At 36.9% G+C, this 13,681-nt stretch overlaps 1 protein-coding gene across 6 annotated transcripts in view; it reads right to left on the bottom strand.

Moving 5' to 3' along the window:
* ATP2C1 (ATPase secretory pathway Ca2+ transporting 1) overlaps nucleotides 1–13,681 on the bottom strand; it is a 171,828-nt gene that overhangs the window by 89,315 nt on the left and 68,832 nt on the right. For 5 of the 6 annotated variants that reach the window (XM_041734119.1, XM_041734118.1, XM_041734117.1 and 2 more), the window contains 2 exons: nucleotides 5,247–5,357; nucleotides 2,846–2,962 (listed from right to left, as the gene is read on the bottom strand). In XM_041734119.1, the coding sequence (XP_041590053.1) occupies nucleotides 2,846–2,962; nucleotides 5,247–5,357 (228 nt within the window). Of the gene's footprint in view, nucleotides 1–2,845; nucleotides 2,963–5,246; nucleotides 5,358–5,522; nucleotides 5,576–13,681 lie in introns of all 6 variants that reach the window. The other variant, XM_041734122.1, reaches the window with a different exon arrangement.

Here is a 13,681-nt window from a genome sequence, read left to right as displayed (position 1 = left end):
AACTGGACTGAATTTCTACTGAAGCTAGAATGAGTGGAAAATTATTTTTAAGATGACGATTTAGGTTAACACTGGGTAGCACACCTAACTTATGAGGTCCAAACATTCCTATACTTAGTAAATTAGCACAGATTACAATTCAGGGGTTGTCCCACATGCCCCAGGGATAATCCCCCTTGGTCAGCAAAGAGCTGATAGTAAGATCCACTCCACAGAAGCTGAGAATTTTCCAATTGCTCATTTTCCTAATATCTATCTGGCAGAGGCAACAGTATCTAAAGAAACAGAACCACACCACCGACCCAACCAGGCCATGCTTTGATGACCAAGCACCAGAGCTACCCTAAATTCTTCCAGTTGGACATCCTACTCCTTAAACATCAGAGCTTTGTTGCCAGAGCCTCTTCCTTCTGATGAAATGGTGCCAATCACTGTTAAAGGTGCAAAAGTCACTAGGCTACAAAGAATTCATCCCACCAGAGAGCCCAGCCCCTAGATACAACAGCAGTGAGGTTAGATCCTGTCACCTCCCACTCCCTATATGATTCCATTCCCTGACACAGTGGTTCTGACCCTGCTTCACATCAGAATCATGCGAAGAACTTCTAACAAATGCCTAGGTTCACACCAGACCAGTTAAATAAAAATCTCTGGGCATAGAGCCCAGGCTTCAGCATTTTTTAAGCATTCCCCAAGTGATTCTAACTTTTAGAGGATTGAAAATCACTACTCTAACAAACTAAAACTACAACTGCAATATGGTTTAGGGTTGACAAACCACACACACTTCACTGAGTCAGAGTACCTGGATTTAAATCCAGCTCTTTCACTTATGTATGACCCAAGGCTCCTCATCTGGTAAAACAGTACCTTACACCAAAAGTATGGTAAAAATTAACTAAGAATGTATATTAAAGCACTGTGTAGGGAACCCTGGATGGCGCAGCGGTTTGGCGTTTGGCCCAGGGAGTGATCCTGGAGACCCGGGATCGAATCCCACGTCGGGCTCCCGGTGCATGGAGCCTGCTTCTCCCTCTGCCTATGTCTCTGCCTCTCTCTCTCTGTGTGTGTGTGTGTGACTATCATAAAAAAAAAATAAAAATAAAAAATATAAAAAATTAAAAAAATAAAGCACTGTGTAAACCATAAAACCCTCTTCAAATGTTAGCTCTTATCATCACAAATTGATGACAAGACCCATGGGCTTTTTTATTACAATCTCTAAAATAGCTATGCCATGGTAATAAGCATACCACTTGATTAATGGCAGGCTTCAGACAAATGTTTGCAAAGCAAAAAATTCAGTGTTCTTTGTAGAGGAACAGAGAGGCTGCCCAGTACTTTATGATTAACAACTGATATTTACTGCTAATGTAGTTCAGCACAAGCAGAACTACATTACATTGTTTCTGTTTCATTCTCAAGGCAATCCCATGATGCAGGTAGCTAGCTTTGAAACACGAATAAGAAAGTAAAGCATCAAATTATACCGCCAAGTAATAAGTAAGTCCAATCATCGTAGTTTGTAAATCCAGAGTCAACTTCCTAAAGTTTTAGGTAATGTGGAAATGTGGTAAATGTGAGAATACAAACATGCATATAAATAATATTCTACAAACATGACAGATTGTTTTCCACTTTAGACAAACTCATCTGCAAAATTAAGACCAATAAATTTGGACCCATTAATAAGCCCTTTAGGAAAGTTATACATAGGGTAGGGGGATAGGGTAATTGAGTGACAGGCATTAAGGCAGGCACATGATGTAATGAGCAGTGGGTGTTATACTATACGCTGGCAAATTGAATTTAAATAAAATTAAATTTAAAAATAACATCTTTAAAAAAAAAAAAAAGCTACACATAGATCTTTAAAAAAAAAAACCAACTGGTAGTTAGAAGGCATTAAAAGTTTTCTTTACTAAAAAGAACTTGTTAAAAAAATAAGTAAATAAGTAAAAATAAAAAGAACTTGTTTGGCAAACTAACCCTACTGGGTGAAAACTGGCGACAGGATTCTGGATTTTTGGAACTTTTCACAGTAACATACTTGTTATCAAGATAAGACAAAATCCTACAATAAGTCTTTCTGAAAAGATTGGGATATTGACAGAATATATTAAAAATAACTATTGTTTATAGATACCTTACAATCTCCTAAAATTTCCTCATGTTATAGATAAGAGACTCAGAAGATAATAAAGATCATATAGCTAGTAAGAAATAAAGATAGAATCTGTACTCAGGCAGTCTGGATTCAAATTACCTAACTTACTTTTATTACATTTTCTTTTTTTTTTTTTTTAAAGATTTTATTTATTTATTCATGAGAATACACAGAGAGGAGAGAAAGAGAGAGGCAGAGACACAGGCAGAGGGAGAAGCAGGCTCCAGGCAGGGAGCCTGAGGTGGGACTCAATCCCAGGTCTCCAGAATCAGGCCCTGGGCTGAAGGCAGTGCTAAACCGCTGAGCCACCGGGACTGCCCTTATTACATTTTCTAAGCTGGCCATATTACTTTAAAAAATATGAACATTCTAAAAATATATATTAATATACATATATTAGCATTCCTTATAAGTGTAAGGTAGACATCCGTAAAGGAAACTACTGTTCATAATATCAATTCCACATTATAGGTAAGTCCTTAAAGATTTGCATAATAAAAATTATATAAATTCCAGGTTAACATAGCAAACTCTAACAGAAAAATGTAGGTAAAACAGGTTTTTTTTTTAATTATTTTTCTCCCACAAAAAAAAAAAAAGCTTCACAAAAGTAAACAACTACACTAACAAAAAATACATGTAAATTACACAGCAGAGGAGGAAATAAAAACATCTCACCTGAGAAATATATTTCTTCCATAGTGGCTCATCTTCACTGATATCAAACTCATTCCAGCCATGGAAGGCTCGCCTATGACTCACTTCACATTTGTTTAGACCATTCTGAAGATCAGCCTATTAGATTTTACATATAAAAGTTACTAAAAATGTTAGCAGAGGACAAAAGAACAAAAACACAAGGGTACATAATGTATGTTCATATTTATAAGAATTATACAGCAGTCAAAACTAATCTGTTGTAACAAAAAGCATTATTCAGTGGTTGCTTGGGGCCAAGAGCAAAATCTTCTTAGAAATCTGTAGAGGAACCTGATGGAACTTCTAGGAGTGATGAAAGTGTACCATATCTTAATTCTGGTGGTAGTTACATTTGCCAAAATGCAAACTGTTCCCTTAATATGGGTACATTATATTTCATTTAAATTATACCTTGATAAAAAAATTACTGATATATAGGTAACATATATTAGCACTTTTAAAAAATGTAAGCAATAAGGTAGAGTTTAATAAACTTATGATTTTCTCTGAGAAAAAAGAAATAACAAAAATCAGCCACATGACTTACAGAAAGCAAAATATCAGTACATTTTAGTTAGCTTTGTTTTCATTGTTTTATTTTCTAAAATTATTTTCTCCAAAAGAACATTCAGTGGACCAAAACTGCCTTTCTTGTTCTCTGAGCATATTATCAAAACTCTCAGATTGGTATTACTTTTTACTCCTGAACTGTGTAATTATTTCAAGCAGATAATTTGTGGTTCCTAAATTACTGAAAATAATTATGTTCTATGAACACCACCTACATTCTTCAGTCACCACAATATTGTGACTTATAAGAAATACTTATGTTATCTGGTCATCAATGACCAAGCATATTTCTCATTTTTATTTATCTGGTCTTCCTCCAGGGTTGTTGGCTCAGAGCTCCTAAAACTCTTGGAATTTCCTGGGATATGGCAAAAAGGTGTCTTTTGTTGTGTTAATGAAAGTGACTTTTGGACCCCACCCAAAAGCAGCAGCTGGTAGCCAAGAGGGTTCACCATCCTCCCTTACCTCTGAAGAGAGAGAGGATAGAGGCTGTATCAGCCAAAGGCCAATGACTCAGTCAATCATGACTAAGCAATGAAGCCTCCATAAAAGCCCAAAAGGACTGGGCTTGGAGAGCTTCCAGGCTGAACACATGGAGACTGGGGAAAATGGAGTACCTGGAGAGGACATGGAAGCTCCAGGCCCTTTCCCCATACCAGACCCACTTATCTCTTCATCTGGCTGTTGATTTGTATCCTTTATTTTATCTCTTTAATAAACTGATAAACTTAAGTGTTTGCTTGAGCTCTGTGAGCCACGCTAGCAAATTAAATGAATCTAAGAAGAAACATCTCATCTGTACTGAGTAGGTCAAAAGCATAGATAATAGCCTAGAACTTGTGATTGACTTTTGAAGTCAGGAGTAAGAGACAAACTTCCAGGGCTGAATCCTTAACCTATGGAATCTGATGTTATCTCTGGGTGGATACTGTTAGAATTGAGTTAAATTCTTGGGTGTCCAAGAATTGCATGGTGTTATGTGTAGGAGAACCAACCCTCCCAACCATACTGGAATTGGGTCTGAGAACCTCAGAAGAGTCATTGTCTCTCACGATGTATTATCATAACTAGCATTAAAGAATGAAATTGCTTGCATCCCTAAAATAATGGGATGCACTCAGTTTCTCCAGCCAAAAGCTTTATAATAGAATTTTATAATGGAGTCTCACAACACTTAAAAATATTTAAAATAAATGGTTTTAAAACATAAATACACCAAAAAAACCTCAAAAACACAGATATCCAATGTTTTTTAATGCCATCATTAAAATACGTGAATTCTGAAAGAAAAATAAAAAACACTATGTTACATTAGACTGTGCTTTTTAAAACTAAAGAGATTAAGTTACATAGGCAATTAAAGTTTATTTGCAGTCCCTATCTTGTACTTAGCTTTTACTTTACTTTAGAAAACACTTACAAAAAAATGATAAACTCCTAACTCTACTTATGTTAATTAATATTAATAATTAACTATTTTATTAATCCAACTAATCCTTACATAGCATTAATAGTTCCTGGCAATGCTAATGACCTAGAGCTGCACTGTCCAATTAGGTAAACACTAGCCCTGCACAGCCATTTAAATTTTAATGAATAAAAATTAAATTAAATTAAGTTCAGTTCCTTACCTAAATAGCCACACTTCAAATACTGAGTTGTCATGTTTAAATTAACTACTCGCTACTGTACTGAACAGTGCAGAACAGCATATTTACATCATCACAGAAAATTCTATTGGACGGCATTTATCTATAGTCTAAGTTGACTGATTTACTATTTACTCCCTACCTCCCCACCAAGCACTTACTTGGAGAATGCTTGCAACTTCACTGACTGGTAATTCGCTTGCTTTTTTGGATGTCAATACAGGAATCATTGTCTCATTTTCAGCATTAGGAATTTTTTGAAAACGTGCAACCTGGCAAATAAAACCAAAGGAAAAATATTTGAATATATCAAAAAATTGAATGCACTCTAGAATAAATGAATATCCAAATGTTCATAAAGACTTAGTTTCCATTTAAAAAACAAACATTTTTAGAAAAATAAATATCTAGTTCTAATAAGATAATTTTATACTGACCATGTGCTATTTCTCCAGAAAGCACATTTCAAAAATTAGGCCACCAGTGCCAGCTAGAACACAAAATAATTTCCACATTAAATTAAAAAGATGCTATTTCTACACCAATATAATGAGTAAAAAGTAAAACAGATGTCCTGTCTAGCAGATCCTGATAATTACATGTAGTCATAATCGTCTAAACTCATTATGTTTAACAGGAAAGACAGAATGCTAAGCTTTCTCCACTTTAACTATGCCTGTTGGTCAGCCCATTTCTTAACTATCCAGAAAAACACCTGGCTACTCTACATAAGCACCAGGACAGCAAGTCATATTTTAAAACCTATTCCCAAACTAGCCGGAAGACAAAAGAGCAAAAAAGAGGATGCACAGTTGGGAAGGGGCTGTGAACAGAGTAAATCACAGAGATGGCGGTAACCATGGTATCTACTTGATGCAACTTCATAAGCAAGTATCTATAGAAAACTGTTTAATACACTTCCAGAAATAGATCCCCAATCCAGACTGTCCTGGGTCCTATGCTGACAGATTTTTTATAGACAAAAAGTTCTGAATAAATAGGAGAAGGTGAGACAAAAGCTCCCCACAGAAAGTGTAGAGGAAAAACATTTCAGTTGCTACCATCCCGATTAAAATACTGAAACTGAAGTGATCATCTTATTACCAAGACACACATCTTTAAGCTTTCAGATGAAACATCTTCAACCTTGGATAATCAACATTTTTAGGATAAAATATTTCCCTAAAATTTTGTCGACATAACACTTCTTTAACACAAGAAATGAGATGGATCAAAGAATAACTTAGTTTCTCTTATTATAAGACAATAATAGAAGACTATATGCTCTCATTACAGAGGTCTGTATACATAAAAAAAAAATCTTTACACCTACTCCAAAAGCTAGTAAATAGTGTGACATTATCTTGTGAGATCTTAAAGCAAAATTAAAAAGGATCAAATAAATACATTACCTGAAGTGACAAGATTCATAAAATCTTATTTCTAAGATTCTTGCACCTCAGTTTCTTCACATGTAAAATAGGGGTAATAGTGACTAAAGTTGTGTGAGGATTACATCCATTAAAAACATACCTGACCCACTAGTTAAGGGCTGAAATAGCTATTTTTCTCTAAGCAGTACTTAATATTTACATGTATATTCACCAGTACAATTAGCTCAATAAAGAACTAAATTACTAAAGAGAATAAAGTTAGATTTGCAATAATTTTTCTACTGAAATATACTTTTCTAATGTTGACATATTGGAAATTGCCATCTCAAGTACCCAATATGAAGTACAGGAGCCTTTCTCATAAAATCTTTTTAAAGTAATCCTTTGGTAGCTGTTACAAAGACAGGGTCCATGTTGGAATATACTCTCCATAAAATCTTTCATGGGCCCAAAAGAGCTGAAAAATTTCAATAGAATAAAGTGAGACTATTTCACTTAACAATGGGTAAGACACTGAAGAGACATGATGATAACTAAATATAAAAAGGGCTGCCTGCCACGTGAAAGAGAGAAACACCAAAACCAAAGGGTGAGTTTCTAGCCAACCAACTTCTGGAGTTGGAATAAAGAGCACTGGATGTGTTCTGGCAAAGGCTGGACAACCATGTGATAAGGATGATTTCACTGAAAGGATTGCTAGTAATAGAGGGAGGCTACAGCACAAATTTCTTGGCCAAAGGCAGCAATCTCAATCTACATTTATGCTTATTAGATTCTAATTCAACCTAAAATTATGGAAATTATTGAGTTCTAAGCCAGTTTTCTTTTTAAACAAATGTTATTCTTAGTAGTTCAAATGGATCATTAGTTCTATGGCTTATAAGAGTAATTTGTTCACTCATTTATTTTTTAACAAATACTGCATCTATTGAGAATCTAACTCTGGTAGGCCCTTAGTATTAACAATGAGCAAAAACAAACTGAAGGGGTGGAGGGAGGAGGAAGGCGACAAATGTTATCAAAGAATAGCACAAATAAATGGAAAACTGAAAGTGATCATTACTATGAAGAAGTCCTTGGGCATGAGAGCTTACACAAAGATTGCAATCGGGACAGAAAAGTTTTCATGAGGAAGTGATACTTAATAGAATTGAAAGACAAGAAACTGCTGTCTAAGGGAAGGGATGAAAGTAGTAAGGGAACTGAGTGTGCAAAGTTCCTGGGAAAGAGGGAAGCATGGCAAAAGGAAGTCCTAAAGAATGAAGAACTAACAGAAGGCCACCATTTATTCACTTACTCATTCTGTCTTTAGACATATAATAAATGCTTATTATGTGCCAGGCACTGTTGTTGTTGCAGACCAAAAAGGTAAGAAGTCTAGCCTCATGAAGCTAAATACCAATAGGAAACAGAAGACTATAAATAATGTACTATACAATAAATGTTCCAGAAGACAATTTAAAAAGGAAGGGTAAGTAAGGAAGAAATTGCTTCAACCTACATAGGAGGTGAGAACTGACTGCTGAACTTGGCAACATAGAGATAAAGAAAGCAGTTTCAATGGAGTGGTGATGAACAAAAATCAGGCAGGAGTGGGTTCAGAGAAAACAGCAGGAAATAAGGTGGAGACAGCACACATAATCCTTTCCAGTTCTGCTGGAAAAAGGAGCAGAGAAATGGATTATTATAGCCAGAATGGAGTGTAGGTTTTAAGAGCTCGGTTGTTTTATTTTTTAAGATGATGTTTTTTAATATGAAAGAAATAACAAACAGCATGATGATCTAATAGAGGAAAAACCAGGAATTCAGAAGAGAGATGGGATAACTTAAAAAGTGATATTCTTGACTAAACAAGAGGGGATGGAATCTGACATAGTTGTAGAAGGACTGGCCTTAGATAAAGGAATAGATAGTTTATCCACAGTTACAGATGGGAAGGCAGAGTAACAAGGGAAGGATGCAGGCATACTGGTAGCTGTGGCAGAGGAACATATGGATATATTCTTCTGAGAATTACCTGGATTGAAAAAATCAGGAGGACATATAAAGCAAAAAAAAAGGCTAAAGAATTAAGTGGGGATCCTACAGGGCCCTATGGGTCATATTATCGAATTTCTGTCTTAATCCTAAGAGCAAATGGAAGGCCTTGCACTGTAGTCTTGACAGTAAATAAAATAAAAGGTACAAGTTAGAAAATTGAAGTACAGAATAAGAGTGGTGAAATTTGGATACTATTACATATGCCTAAACAAGAGATAAACGTAGCCTGGACAAAGGTGGTAGGGTGCAGGAACAGATGTAGAGGTAAAAATAACAGTACAGGATGATGAACTAGATACATATATCAAAGAATTATACTAGGTTTCTAGCTTGTCTTACATGCTAAATACTAAAGCTATTCACCATGGTAAAGAATATTGGAATATTCTTTTTAACAAATGGGGCTATGACAACTAGATATCCATGTAAAAAAAACACAAAGATGGACCCCTCCCTCCCACCATACACAAGATTAAATCAAAACGGATCAAAGACCTAAATGTAAGAGCTTGAACTATTAAACTCTTCAGAAGACAACTTGGGCTTAAATCTTAACCATGTTTTCTAAGCATGGCACCAAAAGTACAAGAAACAAAAAGACTGAACATCATCAAAATTAAAAACTTTTGTGCAGCAAAAGACACCATCAAGAAAGTGAAAAAGACAACCCACAGAATGAGAGAAAATATTTGCAAGTCATTTATCTGGTAAAGGGCCTATACTGCAATATATAAACTCTCACAATTCAATAATAAAAAAACATAATCCAATTTTAAAATGAGTAAAAGATCTGAATATATATTTCTAGAAAGAAAATATACAAATGACCAATAAGCACACAAGCAGATCATCATTAGTCATGAGGAAAATACATATCAAAACCACAAAGAGATAGCACTTCATCCACTAGGATGACTAAAGTAAAAAAGACAATAAAAAGTGTTGGATAGCATACAGAGAAACTGGAACCTTCACGTATTGCTGTTGGAGCTGTTAAAAGGTGCAGCTGCTATGGAAAAGTTTGGCAACCATTATATACAATTATGCTATTATACAAACATGTTATTTTCTCGGGCTAAATGAGGAGTTTTCAGCTTGAAACAATTTCTGAGTGATTAAATAATGCTTTGATTTTGAGAACTATAAAATACAGGTGGATCATATAAATGTAGTTGAAGGTATTATCACCTCTAACAGGCAATGTTACGTCCTTCACATGTTAACTACAGAAGTTCATTGTCTATGGTACTAAGTTTCAAACATTAGGTATTATTTGCTTATCTCCTACCTCACCCTAAAAATATCCTGGGCTTAACTACAGGATAAGTTGCTAAGCCTCACAGTTGCTTTACTTTTGTTTCAGATAATGGCATTTATTAGATTTACACCTTCAATTATTTAACTCATGCAACCAATAAGCATTTACTAAAAAGACCTATACCTTGCACAGATGTAACTTAGCTGGAGAACCATGCCATACCAAAACACAAACATTTAAGAGTTGCAATACAGCAGTCAAATCATCACAATGCAATTAAGTCTGAAAATTCGGGAAAGGGAAGACTGTTAAAGCCCTCAGTATTCTGAGAAAACTTCCCTGAAGCAAGCCATTAAAAATGGATAGCAGGGAATGGCTAACACCTGTCAAGGAAGTATTTCAACCAAGAACACGAGTAAAAGCCAGAGAGCAATAGAAATCTAATCTGTACGTGACTAGGCCAATCTGGCTAGAATGAAATAAGTGTTTTATTATGCACTTCTGCCACTAAATGACCAAAAGCTACCCAGACATTAAGACAAGCTATAGAGTTTTTAATGGGATGCATTTAAAAACTGCAGAAATTTTTAAATTAGATCCTATAGGCAATAAACCCCATCACAGACCTACTAATCCCATATTTACATTTTAACAAGATTACCAGGTGATTCACTCATATATTTTGAGTCTAAGCACTGATGTATACATCAGTTCCCAATTCTGATGCAAATTAGAATTACATGGGGATTGCTATGGATCGACCTGCCCTCACCAAATACTCTGTTAGAAGTCCTAACCCCCAATTTATCGGTATTGAGATATGGGGCCTGTGGGAGGTAATTAGGTCATGAGGGTGCAGCCCTCATGATGCTATCAGTGCCCTTATAAGAGACACAGAGGGCATGTCTGTGTGTCTCCTCTCCTCCTCCCCATCCTCCAGAACTGAAAGAAATAAATGTCTGTTATCTAAGCCTCCTAAGTCTAGGATATTCTGTTACAGCAGCCAGAGCAGACTAAGACAGGGGTCTTTTTTTTTTTTTTTTTCTCATTTTAATACAAGTCTCCAGGTCCCATCCCTAAAGAGTGTCTGAGGTGGAGCCAAAACATCAAAACATTTTTTTTGACCGGGCGGGCGGGGGTGCCCTACACTACACTACACGCAAGGGTGAGCTGAGGGGCAGAGGCAGAGAGAAAATCTTAAGCAGGCTCCATACTGAGCACAGAGCCCAATGCTGGGCTGGATCTCACAACTCTGACATCATGACCTGAGCCAAAATCAAGAGTTGCACATTTAGCCAACTGAGCCACCAGGTGCCCCAAAAATGATGATTTTTAAAAGCTTCCCAAGGTGGATCTAATGCACAATGTTGATCACCACTGGCCTAGATGATGGGGTTGAAAGGCATGGTTGGATTAAACTCAAACATTAGACTATTTTACTTCAAAAAGGTATATATCTTCTAAAGTGAGCCACCACCATAGGTTTATAAACTGTCCCTGGAAAAAGAACAAAAAAACTTCTGTCAGAATTCAGCACACAGAAATCTGATTCTAAAAAAGCAAGTTAGCAAACTTAGCTCAAATCACCCAACAGAAGTCAAGCCAGAGGGAAAAACAAAATTATTTCATCTCTACAAAGTTCAGGAGTACTGGGCAGCCGGGGTGGCTCAACAGTTTAGCGCCTGCCTTCGGCCCAGGGCCTGATCCTAGAGACCCAGGATCGAGTCCCACATCAGGCTCCCTGCATGAAGCCTGCTTCTCCCTCTGCCTGTGTGTCTGCCTCTCTCTCTCTCTCTCTCTCTCTCTCTCTCTCTGTGTCTCTCTCTTTTTTGATGTCCACTCGGACTCCAGGATCACACCCTGGGCTGAAAGCAGGCTCTAAACCGCTGAATCACCCAGGCGTTTTTTTTTTTTTTTTTTGATGTCCACTCGACAAAGTTTTCTAAGTTTCACCTGCAAGTAATCAGAAAGACATCTAAACACCCAAGAAAATCAAGTGTACTCATTATTAAACTTGAAAGAACCAAGCACTTCTCCAGGGTTAACAGCTATAGCATAAGAAAGCAGGGTTATCTGGGAACTCTAAGGGTCCAACTATACAAAGCCATTGTTATCAATGTAATGAAGGCATATCCAGGCCAAAGTAAACAGTGGGGCACCTCCGGTGGCTAGGCGGTTTAGCACGGCCTGCAGCCCAGGGCCAGGGCATGATCCTGGAGACCCTGGATCGAGTCGCACGTCAGACTCTCTGCATGGAGCCTGCTTCTCCCTCTGCTTGTGTCTCTGCCCCAACCCCCCGTCTCTGCATCTCTATGAATAAATAAATAAAATCTTAAAAAAAAATAAACAGTGACACAGCAGTTCCAACAAGACAATACTAATAATAGCAGTTCCTATTCAAGAATGGTAGGTTCGGGGCAGCTCGGGTGGCTCAGCGGTTTAGCACCACCTGCAGCCCAGGGCATGCTCCTGGAGGCCCAGGATGGAGTCCCACATCGGCCTCCCTGCATGGAGCCTGCTTCTCCCTCTGCCTATGTCTCTGCCTCTCTCTATCTCTCATGAATAAATAAATAAAATATTAAAAAAAAAAAAGAATGGTAGGTTCACAGTAATTTACAGAAATCAAGCAGACCTGTTTAATTTAAGAAGCAGTTCCTTGATTAGAGCCAAAAGTAAACTGCACTAAATAATCCCACCGGTTAAGGTTAGATACAGTTATAATTACTGACACAGAGAAGCTTACATGCATAAAACACTCCTGGTAAAAGGTAAAATTTGTACTTCTGGCATCTATCTGCAAACCATATTTGTAGAAGTATGAAGTAGTAGTAGAAATATGAATCATTAGAAGTAGTAGTGAATTTTCAAAAGGTGACCAAATGACTCCAAGTTTCTTGGAGAGAACTCCAAGTTTTTGGTTGAGAACAAGGCAACCCGTATTCCTCTATAACACGGTATAAGTTCACTTAGAGCCACATTGTAATATGCTCATCTGGATGGGATGATAGTATAGCGCAGCAGGCACCAAACCAAACATCCCCTTCAGAGCTGGAAAAACAGGAAAGGTCCCAGACCCCACTCCAACTTCAAATACAACAGCCTTTCTTTTCTGTATTGTATGGTTTGGCTTCAGCAAAAAAGAAGCTAGTATTTAAACAAAGAACTTTACAGCTTTATAAGGGGGTTAGGAGGAGGCTTAAACACCTCGTACTGTGGTTTTCAATCTTATTAGTTAGCATCAGAATCCCCTGGAGAGCTTGTTAAAACAAGGTTACTGAGCCCTAACCTTAGAGTTTCTGAATCAGCAGGTCTCAGAGAAGTCCCACAAAGTACATTTCCAACAAGTTCTCGAGAAATGTTGATGTACTAGTGCAGGTCACACTCGGTGGAGAACCACTGCTCTAGTCAAGGTCAGACTTGACTAGATCCTACTTTATAGTCCCACGACTATATCTTGATATCCGTGTGACCCCGGCAAGTTATTAACTTCTCTGCATCTTTTTCCTCAGTGGAAAATTGGGATAATACCGATTCAATTTCAGCAAGAACTAAAAACTATATATATATATATATGTGTGTGTGTGTGTGTGTGTGTGTGTGTATGTGTATGTGTGTATGTACTGTACCTAGTATATGGTTAGTAATCAGATGCTGGCTCCCTTCTCCTAAGGCAACTAATCACACAATTACACATTTGCCTCACCCATGCTCTAGATCTTCACAAGGGTATGACCTCGTTTTCGTCATCTTGGTATCCTTGGCAAAGTTCTTAATATCCAATACCCAAGGTACTACTAGAAAAAAAAATAATAAATACTGGGATTTCAGTCTTAACAGACAAGTATGTAGCAACAGAATAGTGTTATTATCCTAATATATGCCTATGCCTTTTAAATTATTTTTC

Source organism: Vulpes lagopus, chromosome 19 (genome assembly GCF_018345385.1).
Source record: "Vulpes lagopus strain Blue_001 chromosome 19, ASM1834538v1, whole genome shotgun sequence".
NCBI classification, from domain to species: domain Eukaryota; kingdom Metazoa; phylum Chordata; class Mammalia; order Carnivora; family Canidae; genus Vulpes; species Vulpes lagopus.
The sequence above is the reverse complement of the archived record's forward strand: the minus strand, read 5'-3'. Positions and strand labels throughout refer to the sequence as shown.